This window comes from Pipistrellus hanaki (genome assembly GCF_964339955.1).
Source record: "Pipistrellus hanaki genome assembly, chromosome: 3".
NCBI classification, from domain to species: Eukaryota; Metazoa; Chordata; class Mammalia; order Chiroptera; family Vespertilionidae; genus Pipistrellus; species Pipistrellus hanaki.
The window spans coordinates 84451158-84474572 of NC_140505.1; the positions used below are offsets into that span (position 1 = coordinate 84451158).

At 40.0% G+C, this 23415-nt stretch overlaps 1 protein-coding gene across 3 annotated transcripts in view; it reads left to right on the top strand.

Annotated features, from left to right (window-relative positions):
- MIPEP (mitochondrial intermediate peptidase) overlaps positions 1 to 23415 on the top strand; it is a 186993-nt gene that overhangs the window by 25127 nt on the left and 138451 nt on the right. For all 3 annotated transcript variants that reach the window (XM_084879363.1, XM_084879364.1, XM_084879365.1), the window contains 3 exons: positions 777 to 933; positions 11161 to 11209; positions 14514 to 14574. In XM_084879363.1, the coding sequence (XP_084735489.1) occupies positions 777 to 933; positions 11161 to 11209; positions 14514 to 14574 (267 nt within the window). The remainder of the gene's footprint in view (positions 1 to 776; positions 934 to 11160; positions 11210 to 14513; positions 14575 to 23415) is intronic.

Genomic DNA, 23415 nt, shown 5'->3' on the forward strand with positions numbered 1-23415 from the left:
ACCAAACCCAGATTCAGTGATAATATAATACTACCATTAAAAATACTTCAGTGTTGCTAAAAATTTTAACATTGGGATTAATTCCACAAATGCTTTGAGTGATGGAAATGGTTTAATTATTCATGTCTTATGAAGAACTCAGTTTTAAAGTATGATAAATAATAACAATGATTTACACTCTGTGGACTACTCAGATTTTATTTTCTTTTTTTAATCCTCACCCAAGGACATGTTTTTACTGATATTAGAGAAAGAGAAAAGGAAGGAGAGAATGAAAAGGGGAAGGGAGGGAAGGAGGAAGAGAGAGACAAAAACATCCATGTGATAGAGAGACATCAATTGGTTGCCTCCCATATGTGCCCCAATAAGGGATCAAACCAACAACCTAGATATGTACCCTTACCAGGAGTCGAACCCACATTTTGGTATACAGGACAATGTTCCAACTGACTGGCCACCCAGCTAGGGCTGAACTATAGAATTTTTAATGTATATTAGTTATCACTTCACCTGGTTAAATGTGCTTTATGGTACATGGATTAGATACAATTTTGTCTGACCATACCCTAACAGAGAACTGTTGTCAAGTATGTTGTATCTCATACTAGTTTATGAGACTAAAAGCTTTATTTACCTTGTGCAAACCATTATTTTATTTTTATAGCAATGATCACTTGAAGAATAAAATGGTGAGAGTTAGCCTATATTATTCTTGCATAGGCTATATACTTGTATCATGGTATTTATATCTTGTATCATTTGCTATTTAAATATAGGTGCGAGAAGCTGCTTATAAAATTTTCCTTTATCCCAATGCTGGTCAATTGAGATGTTTAGAAGAATTGCTCAGCAACAGAGATCATCTGGCAAAGTTAGTAGGGTATTCTACATATTCACACAGAGCTCTTCAAGGAACAATAGCTAAAAATCCAGGTAAGCCTGTTTATCCAACTTTTAAGGACAAAATAGAATTTTTATGGAACTAAACTTCTGACCTTAAAAAGTTTTCTTTGAATTATTTTGAAATACAGTTGACATACCATATTATATTAGTTTCAGGTGTACAACATAGTGGTTCAACATTTGTATTCCTTATAAAGTGATCACCACAATAAGTCTAGTAATCATCTGTCACTATACATAGTTATTATGATATTGTGGACTCTATTCTTTATGCTGTACATTATGTTCCCATGTTAGATTCCACATATAAGTAGAATTACATAGTATTTGTCTTTCTCTGTCTGACTTATGTCAGTTAATGTAATATTAGGTCTAGTAATGATTAATGTCTTTTTCTAATACTTTTTTAAATCGAATTTATTTAAACAATACAACAAAATTTAATCAACAGTATAGTTGCCGTTGTTTTCTACTACTTGTGCCCAACGCTCAGGAAGCATTTTAATCCCTCTGTTGTAAAATTCTTGTGATTTTGATGCAAAAAATTCGGTCAATGCATTTTTGAGGCATTCTTCATTATTAAATTTTTTTCCAAGAAGAAAGTTTTGCAAAGAACGAAACAAATGGTAATCGGAAGGGGCAATATCAGAAGAATATGCAGGTTGAGGGAGAACTTCCTATTCCAACTGGCGCAGTTTTTCAGCAGTGATTCTTGCTGTATGCGGTCGTGCGTTATCGTGGTGAAGAATTACACCCTTCCGATTAATCAGCGCGGGTTCTTTTTCTCTTAAAGCTTGGGCTAACCTTTCCAATTGGGCACTATACACTGCACTTGTAATGGTTTGGTTAGATGGTAAAAGTTCATAATGAAGAATTCCTTTAAAATTCCACCAAACACACAACATCACTTTTTTCGAATGCAAGTCAGGTTTTGACGTGGGCTGCGGAGCCTCATTTTTGTCCAACCATTGAGGCCGCCTTTTCAAATTAACATACAGCACCCATTCTTCATCTCCGGTAACAATTTGCTCTAAAAACGGCAAACGGTTTTGAGGAGAGAGGAGCGAACTGCAAATTGTGACTCTTTGATTACAGTTGCTGTCGGTCAACTCATGAGGAACCCATTTTCCAAACTTTTGGACTTTGCCAAGTGCACGCAATTGATTGGAAATTGTTTTTTGTGAACAATTTAAAGTTGTCGCAAGCTCTTGTTGGGTAATTTGAGGATTTTGCACCAAAAGAGCTTGAAGAGCTTCTTGATCAAAATTGGACACACGGTCTCGACCACTCTTGTCATCTAACGAAAAATTTCCCTCGCGAAATTTCTCAAACCAACGCTGGCATTTTCTGGCGCTAACTGCATCTTGACCAAGAGCACTACAGATGTTTTTTGCAGCCTCACTTGCTTTTCTTCCTAATTGGAACTCGTAAAGCATGCAGTGCCGAATATGCTCTTCATCCGCCATCTTCTTAGCCCTAGTTTTGCAACAAAAACCAAACCAAACACAAACTTTTTCAAGCAAAACTTGTTAATTGCACTTCACACGTTCTGTAGATACCACATGTTTGAAGGTTATGTCAATACAAGTCAACGCCAAGCAAGATTTTAAACGAATGTTGAAAAACGACATTAATTATTACTAGACCCGATAATCTCTAGGTTCATCCATGTTGTCTAAAATTGCAAGATTTCATCCTTATTTTTATAGCTGAATTATATTCCACTAGTGGCCCGATGCTCGAAATTTGTGCACAGGGAAGAGGGGTGTCCCTCAGCCCGGCCTGCACCCTCTCCAATCTGGCACCCCTCAGAGGATGTCCAACTGTTGGTTTAGGCCCAATCCCAGAGTTCCCTCCTCCATCCAGCTGCAGGCACCCGGAACCCGGGTTTCCCTCCCTCTGGCCGGCCACAGGCACCTGAGACCCAGGCCGCATTGCCTGGGCCGGCCGCAGCCACGGATGGTGGGCAGGTGGCTTCACCTGGGCTGCAGGCACTGGCACACGGGACCATGGGGTGGGTGGCATCTCTGTCTGGCTGCGGCCCGGGACCACAGGGCAGGGCTTCTCTGTCTCCCGGGCCACAGCCAGCTGCAGGTGCTGCTGTTGGGGACCACCGGCAGGCAGCTTCGCCTAGGCCCGGCTTTTTCAGAAAGGATGTGTGGATGGTCATCTATTCTAGAGAATGTCCAGTTTAATTAGCATATTACCCTTTTATTAGTATAGATAGAGACCTGTTGCACGGGTGGAGGCTGGCTGGTCTGCCCTGAATGGGGTCCTGGATCAAAGTGGGGTGTCTTCTTGGGGAGCAGGGCCGCCTGAGTGACGGGCCTGGGGCGGTTTGCAGTCCGACCACACCCCGATCAGGGTGGGGGGTCCCCGCTGGGGGATGAGGCCAGCCTGGGTGAGGGGCTGAGGGCCATTTGGGGATTGTTTGCAAGCTGGCCAAGCCCCTGGTTTTGTCCAGAATGATATCCAGAAGGTCTTTGGAAGATCTCCTGGTCTAATTAACATCTTACTCTTTTATTAGTATAGACTAGAGGCCTGATGCATGAAAATTCATGCACTGGAAGGGGGTCTCTCAGCCCGGCCAGTCCCCTCTCACGGTCTCGGAGCCCTCAGGAGTGGGAGGTGACCCAGCAGATCAGGAGAAGGCAACGCCCCATCACACCTCTGCTGCTGCCACTGCTGGCAGTGCAAGCTTTGGCCGACCCTGGTTACCTGAGCCTCGGGCGGCCCTGGGTGATAGGCAGCCACCATCCAAGGCTGTTCCTTGGGCCAACCCTGGATGGCTGGGGATCACAGGGGACTGGGGACTCAGGAGGCAGGCACATTGAGTGGCCAGGCCCACGCCCAGCCTTGCGCCTGCCAGCCCATCGGGGCTGAGGAAACTGGGTGCCACCATCTTGTGGCTGTGGGCACCACCATTTTTTAGTACATGGCAGTCAATTAGCATATTCCCTTCTTATTGGCTGTGGGCGTTGCAGAGTGACAGTCAATTACCATGTTTCTAATTCATATAGATTTTGATGTGAGCATAGGGGTGCATATATCTTGAGTTATGGCTTTTATTTTTTTCAGATGTATGCCCAGAAGTGTAATTGCTGGGACATATAATAGTTATATTTTTAGTTTTTTTGAGGAATACACATACTATTTTCCATAGTGGTTGCACCAGTTTACATTCCCACCTTAGTGAATGAGCGTTCCCTTTTCTTCACATCCTCAACAACGCTTACTATTGGCTGTCTTTTTTATAATAATCATTGTGACATGCGTAAGGTGATATCTCATAGTGGTTTTAACTTTAATTTCCCTAATGATTAGTAATGTTGAGCATCTTTTCATTTATCTGTCTTCTTCAGAGAAATGTCTATTAAGGTCCCTAGCCCATTGTTTTATTGCATTTTTTTGTTTTTGTGATGTTGAGTTGTATGAGTTCTTTAAGTATTTTAGATATTAATCCCTTAGTGGATATATTGTTGGCAAATACCTTCTCCCATTCAGTAAATTGCTTTTTCATCTTGTTGATGATTTCCTTCACTTTGCCAAACCTGTTTAGTTTGATATAGTCCCATTTGTTTACTTTTGCTTTTGTTGCCTTTGCCTGAGTAGATATATCTAATAAGTTATGGCTAAGGCCAATGTCAAAGAGTTTTCTGCCTATGTTTTCTTCTAGTACATTTATGGTTTCAGGTCTTACATTTAATTCTTTAATCTATTTTGAGTTTATATTTGTATACTAGTGGCCTGGTACATGAAATTTGTGCACGGAGGAAGGGGGGTAGGTTGTCCCTCAGCCTGGCCTGGTCCCTCTCCAATCTGGGACCCCTTGGGAGATGTCTGACTCCTGTCTGATGTCCAACAGTCAGACATCCCTCTCGCAATCTGGAACCGCTGGCTCCTAACTGCTCACCTGCCCCACACTGCTGGCCTTCTCGCCCCAACTGCCCCCAACACCGGCTTACTTGCCCCCAACTGCCTCCCCCCCTTTCCAGCATGATAGCCCCCACCTACCCCCCATTCTGGCCTGCTCACCTCCAACTGCCCTCCCCCTGTCAGCCTGCTCACCATCAACTGCCCTCCCCCTACTGGCTTGATCACCCCCAACTGCCCTCCCCTCCTGGCCTGATTGCCACTAACTGCCTCTGCGCCTGCCCCACCACCATGGCTTTGTCTGGAAGGATGTCCGGAAGGTCTCCTGATCTAATTAGCATATTACCCTTTCATTAGTATAGATGCATAGGTGGGGTCTGGCTTGTCTGCCTTGGAGGGGGTCTGCATCAAGGTGGGATCCCCTTGGGGGGCATGGCCAGCCTGGGTGAGGGGCTGGGGCAGTTTGCAGGTTGGCCACACCCCCATCAGGGTGAGAGTCCCCACCACCCAGGGCCGGCCGAGGCTCAGGTAACCAGGGCCAGCCAAAACTTGCACTGCCGGCAGTGGCAGCAGCAGAGGTGTGATGGGGGCATCGCTTTCCCCTGATCTACTGGGACATATCCTACTCCTGAGGGCTCCCGGACTGTGGCCAGCCTGGGCAAGGGGCTGAGGGCTGTTTGGGGGTGGTTTGCAGACTGGCCAAGCCCCCAGCTTTGTCTGGAAAGTCTCCAGAAGGTATCCCAGTCTAATTAGCATATTACTCTTTTATTAGTATAGATGGTATAAGACAATGGACTACTTTTTTTGGGGGGCGGGGGGGAGGGGTTGGCATCTATTTGTCCAATTTTCCCAACACACTAGAGACTGTCTTACCTTATTATATCTTTACCTCTTTGGTTGTTGATAACTGACCATATATAAGTGTGTTTTTACTTTTGGGCTTTCTGTTCTGTTCCATTGATCTACATGTCTGTTTTTGTTCCAGTACCATACTGATTTGATTACTGTAGCTTTGTGGTATAGTTTGAAATCATGGAGTATAATACCACTAAAGTTATTCTTTCTCAAGATTTCTTTGCTACTCAAGGACTTTTGTGGTTCCATTTTAGGATTATTTGTTCTAGTTCTGTGAAAAGTGCCATAGGTATTTTGATAGGGATTGCATTGAATCTGTAGATTGCTTTGGGTAGTATGGACATTTTAATAATATTAACATCTCTAATCCATGAGTATGGTTTATCCTTTAATTTATTTCATCAATGTCTCTTAGTTTTTAGAGGAGGGGCCTTTAATTTTTTTTAGATAAATTTATTCCTAAGTATTTTTGCAATTGTAAATTTGATTTTAAAATATTTTTTTGTGTAGTTTATTATTTGTCTTTAGAAAACTAATTTTTTATTCTTCAACTCTACTGAATTTATTCACTAGTTCTAATAGTTTTTTGAGGGTAATAACTTCAGAGTTTTCTATGTATAGTATAATATTCTCTGCAAAATAGTGACAATTTTACTTTTTTTCAATTGGATGTCTTTTATTTCTTTTTATTCTCTGATTGCTGTGGCTAGGACTTCCAATAGTAAAAGAATAAGAGTGTTGCGAGTGGGAGAAAAAACTTTCAGTGTTAGCTGTGAGTTTGTCAAATATGGCTATTATTATGTTGAGGGATGTTTTTTTCTATACTAACTTTCTAGAGAGTTTTTATCATAAATGGATGTTGAATTTTGTTGAATACTTTTTCTATGTCTCTTGAGATGATCTATAATTTTATTTTTAAATTTATGTGTTGTATCACATTGATTTTCAGGCAGTGAACCATCCTTGCATCGTGGAACAAATCCCACTTGATTGTGGTGTATAATCTTTTTAATTTATTGTTGAAAAATCAGTTTCCTCATGTTTTGTTAATATTTTGCATCTATGTTCATTGGGGATATTGGTCTGTAATTTTTTTAATCTTTTTTTAAAATTTTATTGTTGAAAGTATTACATATGTCCTCCTTTTCCCCCCATTGATCCCACCAGCTTACCCAAGGCTTTCACCACACTATTATCTGTATTCATGGCTATGCATATGAACACACAGGTTCTTGGTTGATCACATCCCACTCACCCCCCCACCTTTCCCTCCACCCCCCCTACACACACTCATTCCCTCCAAGATGCTGTACTCTGTTCCATGCTTCCATGTCTCTGGATTCACTCTGTTCATCAGTTTATTTTGTTCATTACATGTCACATATGAATGAGATCATGTGATACTTGCCTTTCTCTACTGGTTCATTTCACTTAGGATAATACTTTCCAGGTCCCTTCATGTATCTCAAAGGGAAAGAGATTGCTCTTTTTTACTGCTGAATAGTATTCCATGTTATAAATTTACCATAGCTTTTTTTTTATCCACTCTTCTACTGATGAACACTTGGGCTGTTTCCACATCTTAGCTATTGTAAATTGTGCTGCTATGAACGTAGTGGTGCATACATTATTTCTGATTGGTATTTCAGGCTTCATAGGATATATTCCTAAAAGTGGGATAACTGGGTCAAATGGCAGTTCCATATTTAATTTTTTGAGGGAACTCCATACTTTTGTCCATAATGACTGTACCAGTCTGCATTCTCACCAGCCATGTACTGGGGTTCCCTTTTTCCACATCCTTGCCAGCCAGCACTTGTCACTTGTTAATTTGTTGATGGCAGCCATTCTGACAGATGTGGTTTTAATTTGCATCTCCCTGATGATCAGTGATTTTGAGCATTTTTTCATATTTCTCTTGGCCATCTGTATATCCAATTTGGAGAAGTGTCTTTGTCCTTTGCCCATTTTTTAATTGGATTGTTTATCTTTCTTTTGTTAAATTGTATGAATTCCTTATATATTTTAGGCGTTAACCTTTTATCAGATGTATCATTGCCAAATATGTTTTCCTATAAACTGGGCTCTTCTTTCGTTTTGTTGCTGGTTTCTTTTGCTGTGCAGAAGCTTTTTATTTTGATGTAATCCCATTTGTTTATTTTCTGCTTTGTTTCCTTTGCCCTACGAGATGTATTTGTAAACATATTTCCATGAGAGATGTCTGATACTTTGCTGCCTATGTTTCTGCTATAATTTTTATGGTTTACCAACTTACATTTAAGACTTTTATCCATTTTGAGTTTATTTTTGTGTATGGTGCAAGTTGGTGGTCTAGTTTCATTTTTTTGCATGTATCTGTCCAATTTTCCAAACACCATTTATTGAAGAGACTGTCTTGACTCCATTGTATGCTCTTGCCTCCTTTGTCAAATATTAATTGAGCATAGTAGTTTAGGTTGATTTCTGGGTTCTCTATTCTATTCCATTAGTCTATATGTGTGTTCTATGCCAGTACCAGGCAGTTTTGAGAACAGTGGCTTTGTAATACAGCTTGACATCTGGTATTGAGATCCCTCCTACTTTGTTCATCTTTCTCAGGATTGCTGTAGCTATTAGGGGTCTTTTTTTATTCCAGATGAATTTTTAGAGAGTTCATTCTAGGTCTGTAAAATATGCCTTTGGTATTTTAATGGGGAGTGCATTGAACCTATAGATTGCCTTGGGTAGTATGGACATTTTGATGTTAATTCTACCAATCCAAGAACACCGTATGCTCTTCTATCTATGTATGTCTTCCTATCTCTTTTTTCAGTGTCCTGTAGTTTTCTGAGTAGAGATCTTTTACCTCCTTAGTTAAGTTTATTCCTAGGTATCTTAATTTTTTTGGTGTGATGGTAAATGGGATTGTTTTCTTAGTCTCTCTTTCTGGAAGTTCACTGTTGGTATATAGAAATGCCATAGATTTCTTAGCGTTAGTTTTGTATCCTGCTACATTGCCAAAATCATTTATTAAGTCTAATAAATTTTTTATGGAGTCTTTAGGGGTTTCTATGTACAGTATCATGTCATCTGCAAATAATTACACTTTTACTCCCCCCCCAATTTAGATGCCTTTTATTTCTTCTTCTTGTCTGGTCACTTTGGTTAGCACTTCCAGTACTATGTTGAATAGGAGTGGTGAAAGCAGGCATCCCTGTCTTGTTCCTGTTCTTAAGGGAAATGGTTTTAGTTTTTGCCCATTGAGTAAAATATTGGCTGTAGGTTTGTCATTTACGGCTTTTATTATGTTGAGATATGATCCTTCTATTCCCACTTTGGTTAGCGTTTTTATCAGAAAAGGGTGTTGGGCTTTGTCAAATGCCTTTCTGTATCAATTAATATGATTATGTTTTTTTTTATCTCTCAATTTACTTATCTGATGTATCATGTGTATTGATTTGTGGATATTGTACCATGCTTGCTTCCTGGAATAAATCCCACTTGGTCATGGTGTATGATTTTTATAATCTAATGCTGGATTGGGTTTCCTTTAATTTTGTTGAGGATTTTAGTATCTATGTTCATCAGGGATATTGGCCTGTAATTTTCTTTGTGGTGTCTTTATCTGGTTTTGGTATTAGGATACTGCTGGCTTCATAAAAAGAGCTTAGGAGTGTGCCTTCCTCTTGAATTTTTTGGAATAGTCTGAGAAGGATTGGTTTTAGTTCTTCTTTGAATGTTCAGTAAAACTCCCCTGTGAAGCCATCTGTTCCAGGGCTTTTGTTTGCTTGACACTTTTTGATTACTATTTCAATTTCATCAGTAGTTATTGGCCTATTCAGGTTTTTTATTCTTCCTGATTGAGTTTGGGGAGCTTGTATTTTTCTAGGAATGTATCCATTTTGTTGAGGTTGCTTCTTGGTGAGCCTGGCTAGAGTTTCATCAATCTTGTTTATCCTTTCAAAGAAACAGCTCTGGGTTTCATTGATCTTTTGTATTGTTTTTTTGGTTGTTTTTTTTTTGGTCTCTATGTCAATTATTTCTGCTCTTATCTTTATTATCTCCTTCCTTCTGGATACTGTCGGCTTTTCTTGTTGCTCTCTTTCTAATTCATTAAATTGCAAGGTTAGATAATTTATTACCATTTTTTTCTTGTATTTTTTTGACATAGTCCTGTAGAACTATGAACCTCCCTCTGAAAATTGCTTTCATTGTGTCCCATAGACTTTGGATGCTTTTTATTTCTTCTTTGATCTCTTTGTAACCCAGTCATTGTTTAATAGCATGCTATTTAGCCTCCAAGTGTTTCATTTTTTCCCCCATTGATTTTATTGTAGTTAATTTCTAGTTTTATGCCATTGTGATGTAAAACAATGTTTGTTGTGATTTCTATCCTCTTGAATTTGAAGAGACTTTGTCTGTGTCCTAATAAGTAATCTATATTTGAAAATGTCCCATGCACACTGGAGAAGAATATATATTCTGTGGCTTTGGGGTGAAGTATTCTGAAGATGTTAATTAAGTCCATCTGATCTAGTGAGTCATTTAGGATTGCTTTTTCTTTGCAAACTATAAAATACATATAAAACCCCTATACACATAAATGAATGACAAAAAGTGCTAAATTCAAAAATACACATGATTGCCTTCCTGTCGTGGGGAATAATGGTAATTACACTATACAATATTAGAGGCTCAGTGTATGGGTGGGGTCCAGCTGGCTCACCCTGATCAGAGCTGATGATGCCAGACCAGTGGGGAGAAAGGGACTCTGGAGGTTGGCCAGCCAGCCCCACCCCTGATCAGGATTGTGGTGGTGATCAAGCATGGGGTGGGGGGGGGGGGACAAGGACTGCAGGCTTTTGGACAGCTGGCCCTACTCCCTGGTTGAACTCGCAGTTGAACTTCTGATGGAAGGGACAGTTTGCATATTAGCCTTTTATTATATAAGATGTCTTTATTAGCTTGTAAAACATAAAGATTTACAGCTGAAGTATTTTAAGTATTTTTAAAAATTTTAACAGAACTTTAAATTTTAATGTTCTAATTTTGCTATATATTCTTTTTGTATTGAACTTGAATAGAATATTTTGCAGCTTTATATAAAAAATAAATACCCTGAAAAACATTGATTTTTAAAATCTAATTTTCAGTGCATCATACTTCTAAATTTTTATCAGCATCAGTTTAGCTGTGTCTTTGTTTGTTAACAAATAAAAAATAGACTTATCTAAGTAACTATTTTTTCTTATATATAAATAGATAAAAACACTGAAATGTAAAATTTTTTTTTTTTTTTAGCTTCCTATTAACTCTCCATTTGGGGTATAATCTAAGCTGGCTTTGGATTATTACTGTGCCAGTTGAACTTGTTTTACTAATAAAGAGATTATAATTATCTAGAAATACTTATTATATGCCTATAATATGTTGCAATCCTGTTTATCCTTTGAAAATAACCACTTTAAGGTATAGTAGTGTATAATAATAACACATTGTAATTTTAACAGATATGCTCATTTATATTTTATTTTTATTTTTAATTTTTAGAAACTGTCATGGAGTTCCTTGAGAAACTATCTGACAAACTTTCAGAAAGGTTTGTTTTTATTCTACTCTTTAGAATATATGTTATTTTTTTTGTGTGTGTGTGTTTTTAAAAACTTGATTTGTGAAAAATTAGCAAGTGACCTATTAAGAATTTAAGTATTGGAATATTGGGTCAGATTTGTGGACTATTGAGTAGGAGGTTAAATGAACTATGAGATATACTTTGAAAGCACATAGTTGTCTTCCTAAGATGATAACCTTGAAAACTTAGACCATCCCCTTTGATTAATTATTTGTCTTTAGGAAATCTTTGATATGTAACTTATAAAATGTCCATCCCTGCTGGTTTTGCTGAGTGGATAGAGCTGAAGGGTCCCAGGTTTGATTCTGGTCAAGGGAAGGTACCTCCATTGCAAGGTCCTCCCTGGCCCATCGCTATTTCTCTCTGTCTTTCCCTCTCTCCACTATTTTAAAAAATCAATGGGAAAATATCCTCAGGTGAGGATTAAAAAACAAAAAAAAATTTCCAAATGTTTTTGAAACTTTATATTTTAGTTTTACCATCAATTTTATGAGAAATTTAAAAAATAGTATTTTTCTTCCTTTGGCCTAAATATTGGCAGCAGATGTGGTAAATTGATCTGTATTTTGATTTTTGTGTATTTAAGAATGCTCTGCTTCACATTTGAAATTTCAAGCTGAAGTGTTTTTCTCTCAACTATGAGTCCCTTTGTTATATTCTTGCCTTTCCTTTTTCCCAATGCCCAGTTTCTTTGATCATGCTACTTGTCCTTCTAGTGCTTTGTTGAGGGCAAAATTCCAATAGGTGTCATATATTTAGGAAGAGACAGGTCAGGTTTGTAAAAGAGAGTCATGTTCCAGAAAAAGTCAAGAACCTTATGATTCCACTCATATGTAGGATATAAAACTGAAAACAACAAATAAACAAATGACAGATAAAAATTCATAGACACAGACAACAATATGGTGGTTATGGAGGGAAAGGGGGATGTAGTAAAGGGTAAAGGAGGTCAAATATATGGTGAAGGATGGATATTTGATTTTAGGTAGCAGCAAACACACAATACAATATACAGATGACATATCGAATTGTACACTTGAAACCTATATAATTTTATTAACCATTGTCACCTCAATCCTATATAATAAAAGCCTAAAATGCTAAGTGTCCAGTTGACCCAACAACCATTCAACCAATCAAAGCATAATATGGTAATGATATGATAAGGCTGCTCAACGGCTCACTATGACACACACTGACCACCAGGGGCCAGATGCTCTGACCAGTAGGTTGGCTTGCTGTTGAGGTCCAGCTGATTAGGACTGAGAAGGAAGGGCTGGACATGCCCTGGAACCTACCCACAGTTCCTCCCCAGCTTGCCAACCTCCTGTGTCCCTCTCTGGCCCTGATCATGCACCAGTGGGTCCCTCCCCCTGGCCTGTGCCCTCTTTCAATCTGGGACCCCTCAAGGGATGTTGCAGAGCTGGTTTCAGCCTGATCCTGCAGGCCAGACTGAGGGACCCCACTCATGCATATAAATTCATGCATCAGGCCTCTAGTAAATTTAGTAAAGAGGAAAGAGGGTAATGTTCTCTCATTTCTTTCTTATAATGCTGTCTAAAATTTTATTTGCCACCCTAAGTGGTTTGGCTCAGTGGCTAGAGCTTCAGCCTGCAGATTAAAGGGTCCTTCCTGTATTTGACTCTAGTTAAGGGCACATGCCCAGTTGCAGACTTAATCACCAGTAAAGGGCATGCAGGAGGCAGCCAATCAATGATTCTCTCTAATTATTGATGTTTCTATCTCTCTCCCTCTCTCTTCCTCTCTGAAATCAATAAAAATATATTTTAAAAATAAAATAAAATTTTATTTGCCTTTTTGACTGTACCAATACATTAAATTTTAGCTTAAATATCCGTTTTCTATTATAAATTCATACCTTAAAACCCAATCCTCTCTAATTTGGATAATATTTATAAATTCTAAACTTTTCTTTTAACCAGTGAACTACTATGGCTTTGATATAATGAAGACAAAGAGTTGATTATGCAGTTAATTGAGAATTTATTCTACTTTGCTTTGTTGGATAAGTATTAGTATTCTTTCCCCACTAATATGTAGTTTAGATTATATTTTGAGCAAACATCCTCAGATTTTTAGTTATATATAGGAATTAATTCTAACAGAAACTTCATATTCTACAGATATTAAGCATGTATTTGATTATTGTCCAGCTAGTGTTTTTCTGTAGAGGAAAAATTATAAGTAGTAATCTTAAATATAATCTTAAGTTAATCTATTATAGAAAGTAATATTAGTTTCTCGCCTTTTTAAGATATAACAAAAAAAGTAGAGATTTAAAGTTTACGGAATAATATTTTTTATGTTTCTATTATATTGCTAATTTTTCCAAGTTTTAATACTTTTAAGACATGTATCTGTTGGGCTCAACTGGCATGGCTCAGTGGTTGAACATCAACTTACAAACCTGGAGGTCAGGGCTTGATTCCCGGTAAGGGCACATGCCTAGATTGTGGACTCCATCCCCAATAGGGGGGTGCAGGAGGCAGCCGATTAACAGTCGATCAGTGATTCTCTCCCATCGTTGATATTTCTATCTTTCTCCAGCTCTCTCTCTATATATTGTTTTAAATAGACATGTATATTTCAGGATGCTTTTTTAACATAGAAATTGCCAATTGCCATCATTTATTAATCTATATAATAAAAGCCCAAGCGATGATTATGGCAGAAAGACAAGAATGACTAGCTGCTATGATGCATACTGACCACCAGGGGGCAGGTGTTCAATGCAGGAGCTGCTCCCTGGTGATTAGTACACTCACACAGGGAGAGTGCCATTCAGCCAGAAGCCAGGATCATGGCTGGCGAATGCAGCGGTGGTGGTGGGAGCCTCTCCTGCATCCACTGTAGCACTAAGGAGCACCAAGCAGGTGGGCAGTAAGAAGCAAGGGGTCCAGGACTGTGAGAGGGATGTCTGTCTGCTGGCTTAGACCCAATCCCCGGGAGTGGGCCTAAACCAGCAGGCAGACATCCCCCTAGGGGTCCCAGACTGTCAGAGAATGCGAGGCGGGCTGAGGGACCCCCTCCACCCGCCACTCCCGCCCCAGTACAGGATTTCATGCACCAGGCCTCTAGTGGATATATATTGCTTTCTCTTCTAACACATGTAAAACTTGTTTGTTTATATTTGCACCACAAATTACTTCCGTTTTATTTTGAATATTGGAATGTATTACATAAGCACACTAGTTTTTTTGTCACATACTGAAATTTTGTTCTAATAATTAATGTCAAACCTGTTTTACAGAACTCTGAAAGATTTTGAGATTATACAAAGAATGAAAATGAAACTAAATCCTCAAAATTCTGTAAGTAACTTTACTGGAACATTTTTATTACAACATAAACTGTCTATCCACTGAGGTCATTATCTTTGAGTCTATAACTGTATTGTGATATGCTAAAGGTATATGTTGTTTCGTTTCTGATCCTTGGTTTTGGTGAATAAAGGCATTGAAATATTTGATTCATATGTCTGAGTCTGACATTTCCAGGAAAATCCAGTATATCTTTGTTGGTTAGTTGACATAATATATATGTGCACACATACATACTGAGTGGCCAGATTATTATAATCTCTGAACACATAATAATCTGGCCACTTAGTGTATATCCTATAAAATAAAAGGCTAATATGCAAATTGTACCCTCGATCAGGAGTTCGACCAGCAGGCAGGCCAGCCAACCATCATGTCCCCTCCCCTGGCCAGGCTGGCTGGACCCCACCCATGCATGAATTCATGCACCGGGCCTCTAATAATATCTAATGAAAGAGTAATATGCAAATTGAGCATCACTCCAACACACAAGATAGCTACGTCCATGTGATCAAAGATGGCTCCCCCCATGTGGACACAAGATGGCCACCACAAGATGCCTGCAGGTGATGGCAGTTGTGGGCAATCAGGCCATTAGGGGAGGACAGTTAGGGTTGACAGGGTCAGCAGAGGTGGGCATTTGGGAAAGTACAGGCCTGCAGGGGAGGGCAGTTAGGGGCTACCAGGCTGGCAGGGAAGGGCAGTTAGAGGTAATCAGGCCAGCAGGGGAGGGCATTTAAGGGCAATCGGGCCAGCAGGGGAGCAGTTAGGCGTCAATCAGGCTGGTAGGGGCGTGGTCAGGGGGTGATCAGGCTGGCAGACAGAAGTTGTTATGTGCAATCAGGCAGGCAGGATAGCGAGTGGTTGGTAGCCAGCAATCCTGGATTGTGAGAGGTGTGACCCAGATTGGAGAGGGTGCAGGTTGGGCTGAAGGACACACACCACACCCCTTTACCCCATGCACGATATTTATGCACTGGGCCTCATACATACACAGACACACACACACACACACACACACACACACACACACACACACTGAGTGGCCAGATTATTATGCGTTCAGAGATCATAATGATCTGTCCACTCAGTGTATTTGTATATTAACACGTGTATGTTAATATACACTTATGCAACGGCTTCCTCCATTCTATAGAAAGTTGGCTTCTCTGTTTGAAGCAGCCTTAAAGGAGCCTCAGTATGTGCTTGACCTGGCAAGTGACAGTTTTAATCATCAGTGATAGATAATGTTGCAGTTTACTTGTTTGCTAATTTGTGGAACTCAAATTAATATGAATGACAAAGTATACCCATTCTAAAAATACTTGTGATTTTTTTTTTCAATCCCAAGATCAAAAGATCACATGGTGTTACAAACTAACATGTCCTTATGGTGAGAATGCTGCCCAAGTAGTCTGGGTGCCTGAGAGTGATAGAATTCCAGGTATTAGGATCCTGCTTCCCTTATGTTTTGAGGTTGCTACAGGATTACTGGGTTGTCTGTGCCATTGTTCTGTCAGTGTTTTTGTATCAGCTTCCCAGATGTAGCCACTCAGAAAGAGATTAATGCTATTAAATTCACCTATTTCTAGAGTAGCATATCAATTTCTTAATTTATGGTTGGAGCTGTATCTAGTAAAATAACAGTTATCTGATTACCCACAACTGCCATCACCTGCAGGCATCTTGTGGTGGCCAAGTCCACTTAAGAAACCAGATCATGGCCGAAACCGGTTTGGCTCAGTGGATAGAGTGTCGGTCTGCGGACTGAAAGGTCCCAGGTTTGATTCCGGTCAAGGGCATGTACCCTGGTTGCTGGCACATCCCCAGTAGGGGGTATGTAGGAGGCAGCTTGTTGATGTTTCTCTCATCGATGTTTCTAGCTCTCTATCCCTCTCCCTTCCTCTCTAAAAAAATCAATAAAATATATTTTAAAAAAAGAAAAGAAACCAGATAATGGGTCAGAATATAGAAACAAAAAAAATAAAATTTGTTGCCAAAGGCTAATTTATTAAAAGCTAATATGACTTTAAACTATTCTTCCTAAACTTTTGTTTTTTTAATGTGTTTTTATTGATTTCAGAGAGAGAGAGAGAGAGAAAGAAACATAAATGATGAGATAGAATTATTGATCAGCTGCCTCCTGCACATCCTCTACTGGAAATGAAGCCCATAACCCAGGCATGTGCCCTGACCGGGAATTGAACCCTGACCTCCTGGTTCATAAGTTGACACTCAACCACTGAACCACACTGGCTAGGCTCTGATAAGTGAGTCAACAATCTGATGTTTATATAGTTGTTGATGAAGATTATTCTCACAAAGGATGTGTTTTGGTGAATGGTTCTGCTATTCACTCTCTTCCCCAAGATGGAACAAGGACTTACTTTAGACCTGTGGTTCTCAAAGTGTGTTTTCTGGACCAGAAGCAGTAGCATCACCTGGGAACTTGTTAGAAATATAAATTCTCCAGCCCCATCTGAGGCTCATTGAGTCTTAAGTCCCACAGTCTTGTGTTTAAACAAGCCCTCCACATGACTTTCCCCCAACCCTTTATAATCAGTTATCAAGTCCTGTAGATTATACCTTCTTGAGAACTCCATGTTCCCTACTCTTCAGGCTCATTGCTACAGTCCATATTACTACTTCTCACCCATACTGTTGCCAAACTGGTTTTCTATCCTTTTGTCTGGCCCCTGTCAAAACCATCCTGGATTCTGAGTGCCTAGCAATGTACCTAGCCCAGTGTTAGACACAGAGTAGATACTCAGCACCTATCTAAAATAAAAATTAATTAATTAATCGCCACCGGAGGGATTTTTCTAAAAAGTAAATCTGATCTTGTCACTGTCTTATTTAACATTTTTCTGTCACTCCACATAATTCTTCCTGTTTCTTAGCTTTTTCCCATCAAGCTTTTGGTGATTTTGACCCTACCTGCTTCTCTAGCCTTATTTTCTGCTGTACTTCTCAGCCAAGTTAGTGCCCTTTGTTCTCTACGAATATCTGGATGGTGCTTTTGCACTCTTCACTTACTTTAGCTTTGCTTTTCCTTGTTCTTTAATTCTTTTGTCCTTTAATTTTAACTGACATTTATGTGCCAGGAATTATAATAGTTAGCTTCCAGTAATTCATAAATACCATAAACATGGATGCTTTCCCCCCTTTCTCAACTGGATTAAGTGATTCTATTCTTCCAAACTCAACTTACCTCCAAATATTTCCTGATTCTATTGTGATTTAAATATCTTTCTCTTAGGTTCTGTGTCATATGGTACAACATCACAGATAGGATATACCATTTGTTTCAATGCTCTCAGATTGTTGACTCATTTATCTTTCTACTACCTGCAACATCATTGGCCCCTTGGCATGAGTCATGTACTTTTTTTTTGTATCATTACAGTCTGCACTCTATACTGTAGATAGTAAATGATCATCTGTTGGAGGAAATATGTGCCAGGAACTGAACACTCAGGAACTAGAAAAATAGAATAAACCTGCAAGTATCTTACATTGGTATACATTCATGATAGACATATAATTATGGAATATGAGAAAGAATATCTTATTGTTCAAGGAGATAATATCTAAAGTGAAATTTGAAGAATAATGGTAATAAGGATAGAAGCTAACATTTACACAGTTCTTACTCAGTGCCAGGTGTTCTGTTTAATAGTTTAAATGCATTAAGCCATCCTGTTTGGGAGGTGCTGTTGACTCAGTCACCAAATAGCTATTGGGTGAATATTGAGTATCTGGTGGTGTTCAGGGTGCCACCAGGATATAATAGGGGAAAATGCAAACAAGCTCCTTGCCCTCATCAAGCTTAGGGGAAGAAATCACAATAAACATATGAAAAAATAAACATGTGCTGTGCCATATGGGGATATAAAGGCTATAAATATGACATTGAAAAAAGAAATTAAGGAAGATACAAATGAGTGGAAGCATATACCATGTTAATGGATTGGAAGAATTAACATCATTAAAACAGCTATACTACCCAAAGCAATCTATAGAGACAATGCAATTCCTATTAAAATACCAATGGTATATTTCACAGACCTAGAATGAAAACTTCCAGAAATTTATATAGACCAAATAAAAACCCTGAATAGTCACGGCAATCTTGAAGGAAAGAACAAGGTTGGAGGTATCAAAATATCAGATATCAAACTACTACAAGGCCATTGTAATCAGAATATCCTGGTACTAACATAAGAACTGGCAAATAGACCAATGGAACAAAACAGAGACCTCAGAAACCAACTCAAGCCATTATGTTCAATTAATATTTGACAAAGGAGGCAATAGCATATGATGGAGTAAAGACAGTCTCTTCAATAAATGGTGTTGGAAAAATTGGACTGATACATACAAAAAAATGAAATTAGACTACCAACTTACATTATACATAAGAATAAATTCAATATGGATAAAAGATATAAATGTAAAACACAAAACCTTAAAAATCCTTGAAGAAAACATAAGCAGTAGAATCTCAAGATATCTCTCACAGCACTGTTTTTGCCTATAGGTTTCTGAGGGCTAGGGAAAATCAGGAAAAGATATGCAAATGGGACTCCATCAAGCTAAAAGGCTTCTGCAAAGAAAGGAAACCATCAACAAAATGAAAAGAGAGCCCACTGTATGGGAGAACATATTTGCCCAGGATACATCTGATAAGGAGTTAATTTGCAAAGTATATAAAGAATTTATACAATTCAACAACAGGAAGACAATCCAATAAAAAATAAAATGGGCATAGGACCTGAATAAATATTTCTCCAAAGAGGATATACAGATGGCCAATAGACATGAAAAAATGCTCAAGGTCACTAATCATAAGAGAGATGCAAATTTAAACTACAATGCATCCTGGCTAGTTTTCTCAGTGATGAGAGCATTGGTACATGGATGGAAGGGTCACGGGTTTAATTCCCTGTCAAGAGAATGTACCTCAGCTGCAGGCTCGATCCCTGTCCCAGACAGGATATGTGTGATAAGCAGCCAGTCAATGTCCGTTCTCTTTCTCTCTTCCCCTTCTCCCCCCTTCCTCCCTCTATCTTACCCACCTTCCCTTTCTTCCACTCTTTTTTTTCAAGATTGAAAAAAAAAAAAAAAAGTCCTTGGGTGAGGATTAAAAAACAAAACAAAAAAAACTAAAATGAATTATCACCTTACCCTGACAGAATGGTTACCATCAATAAATCAACTAACAGCAAGGGCTGGCAAGGATTTGAAGAAAAGGAAATCCTAGTGCACTGTTAGTAGGAATGCAGATTGGTGCAGCCACTGAGGAAAACAGTAGGAGTTTCCTCAAAAAATTAAATGTAACTTCCTTTTGACACAGTCATCCCACTTCTGGGAATATATCTTAAGGATCTTGAAACACCAATCAGAAAGAATATATGCATTTCTATGTCCATAGCAGCCTTATATACAATAGCCAAGATCTGGAAATTGCCTAAGTGCCCATCAGCAGATGAATAGATAAAAAAGTTGTGGTACATTTACACAATAAAACACTATGCAGCTATAAAAAAAAGAAAGAACTCTTATCCTTTGTGACAGCATCAGTGGACCTGAAGAGTATTATGCTAGGGGAAATAAGCCATTCATAGGAAGACATATACCATATAATTGAACTAATATGTAAAATTTAATGAAAAAAAAAAATAAACATATGAACAAAATGGTACCAGCCCCTTGGATACATGAAGCAGATAGGTGGGTGCCAGAGGAAAAGGATGTGGGGGGGAGGGGGGACTGATAAGTAAGGTGAAGATATTAGCTAAAGAACATATATCCATGCCCCAGAGACATGGGCAATAGTGTGGTGAAGGCCAAGGGAGAGGGAGAGGGGTATGATTGAAGAACCAGCAGGTGCAGAGGTCTGAGGTAGGAAGCTGCCCTCTGTGATCAGGGAACCATGGGGAGGCCAGTGCAGCCATAGTAGACTGGCAAAGGGAGGGAAACAGAGAGATATCTACAGTGACAACATTAAAATTTTTTATTCCTATCTAATAAAAGAGTAATATGCAGATTAACTGTACTTCTGCTATACCTACAAGCCACATCCACCAGCCAATTAGGAGCGAGTATGCAAATTAACCCAACCAAGATGGCTGTGGCCACAGAGAGAGCAGGAGGCCTGGGTTTCCCCTGAAATGGAGGAAGCCAAGCTTTCTGCCTGCCCTGGCCTCTGCTTAAGGCTACAAAGTTGCAATTATAGAAGATAAATAAATCCCAACAAAAATGGCAGCAGCCACAGAGCTGGAGAGAGCAGGAGGCTATGGTGGAGCCAAGTTTCTGCAGCCCTGGCCTGTCTTGGCCTCAGCTCAAGGCTCTGAATTACAATAAATAAATAAATCCTAACAAAAGTGGCTATGGCCACAGAGCAAGCAGGAGGTTTGGCTCTGCTAGAGGCTACAAAGTTTCAATTATAGAAGATAAATAAATCCAGATACCAGGGCCTCCACTTAGGTTGCTGAGGGCATGGCTGGCCTGCAAACCACCCCAGGCCCCTCGCCCAGGCCGCCCCACACCCCAAAGGAACCCCCACCTTGATCCAGGACACCCTTCAGGGCACACCAGCCAGCCCCCACCCTTCGACCAGGCCTCTATCGTATCTAATAAAAGAGTGATATGCAAATTGACTATCATTCCAGCACACAAGATGGCTGCCCCCATGTGGTCAAAGATCCTGACCCCATGTGGACACAAGATGGCCACCACAAGATGGTCAGCAGGGGAAGACAGGTGGAAGGGACCAAGTCTGCAAGGGAGGGCAGTTGAGGATGATCAGGCCAGCATGGGAGGGTAGGTGAGAGGGACCAGGCGTGCAAGAGAGGGCAGTTGGGGGCTATCAAGCCTGCGTGGGAGGGTAGTAAGGGGTGATCAGGCCTGCAGGGGAGGGCAGTTAGGGGCAAACAGGCTGGTAGGGGAGCAGTTAAGCATCAATTAGACTGGCAAGGATGTGGATAGGGGTGATCAGGCTCTCAGGCAGGTGACCAGTTGGGAGCCAGCAGACCTGGATTGTGAGAGGGATGTCTGACTGCCTGCCTGACAGTCAATGTCCTATGCTACCTGAATCGGCCCTAAACAGGCAGTCGGATATCTTTTGAGGGGTCCCAGATTGGAGAGGGACATCCCCCTCCCCTGTGCACAAATTTTGTGCACCAGATCTCTAGTAAAAATATAAAATGAATAAAGGCTTTAGGCCAAATAATGCAGAGAAAAGGGGACAGAGGTTGCTAATTTATACATATTGGTCAGTTAAGTGGGCTTGAGCAGAAACTTGGAAGATGTGAGGAGTATGCCATGGAAACAGCACAGAGAAGGCCATTTTAAGAGAAAGAATCAGCAGGTGCAGAGGTCTGAGGCAAGAAGCTGCCCTCTATGATCAGGGAACCATGGGGAGGCCAGTGCAGCCATAGTAGACTGAGGGAGGGGGTAATTCAGAGGAAGTGGGTTCAGGGTACTGTCTGGAAGAGATCAAGTCATGTAGGAGGAGAACAAGAAAGAGTCAGTGAGCAGAAATAAGTTTTCCAAGTCTTAAAACTAGTGTGGATCAAAGACTAGAACCCAAGCAGTCTGACTTCACCGCCTTGTCTCTGAAACACTCTTTTTGTCACCTGTATAGTTTGTGAGGAGGATGATCCTTTAGGTATCCGAGTTTATCTTAATTCATTGTTCTGTACCAGTTGTCAAAAACAGTATTATTATAGCATTTCTCTATGACATATTTTCTTAGCTAAGATTAGAGTTAATTCTGCTTTAGTTACATTTTATTTATTTTTTATTTATTTTTATTATTATTTTTAAATATATTTTATTGATTTTTTACCTAGAGGAAGGGAGTGAGATAGAGAACTATAATAGAAACATCGATGAGAGAGAAACTTCGACCAGCTGCCTCCTGCACACCCCCCATTGGGGTTGTGCCCGCAACCAATGTACATGCCCTTGACCAAAATTGAACCTGGGACCTCTCAGTCTGCAGACCGATGCTCTATCCACTGAGCCAAACTGGTTTCGGCTACATTTTAAATTATTGCTTTCATTTTGGGGATCCACTCTAAGCTTCTTGCTTAGGTTGAGAAAGAACGTAATCTTATCTTTAATACACTGATCTTACCTCCATTATGTTTTATGGATTATATTTTGGGAAAGGTTTCAACATGGTTGATTTAATCAATTAATGTTGACTTTTATTAGTTTAATAGAGGTCCGGTACATGAAAATTTATGCACTGGATAGGGGTTTGTCAGCCCGGCCTACCCCCTCTCACAGTCCAGAAGCCCTCAGGGGCGGGAAGCAACTCAGCGATCAAAGGAAGGCGACGCCCCATCACACCTTTGCTGCTGCCAGTGCCGGCAGCACATGTCTTAGCCAGCCCTGGTTACCTGAGGCTTGGGTGACCCTGGGAGTCTGGGCAGAAGCCATCCGAGGCTTGCCTGCGCCTCAGGCCAGCCCTGAGCGGCTGGGGGATTGAGGGGATTGGGAGACTCAAAAAGCAGGTTTGCAGAGTGGCCTGCACTTGCCACCCCAGCAGTGCTGAGGGGACTTGGTGCTGCCATCTTGTGGCTGTAGGTGCCCCCATCTTTGAGGGCGGGTAGTCAATTAGCACATTACCTCCTTATTGGCTGTGGGTGCCTCCATCTTTGCAATTGCATGAGGGTCAATTAGCATATTCCCTCTTTATTAGATAGGATATTTTAAAATGATATTTATTACATTTTCCCCAAATTCTGGGATTATGCCTTACCTATAAGTCTCACTCATTGATTATAGGAAAGTTAAAATAAAGAGGCTGGTATTTCCTGC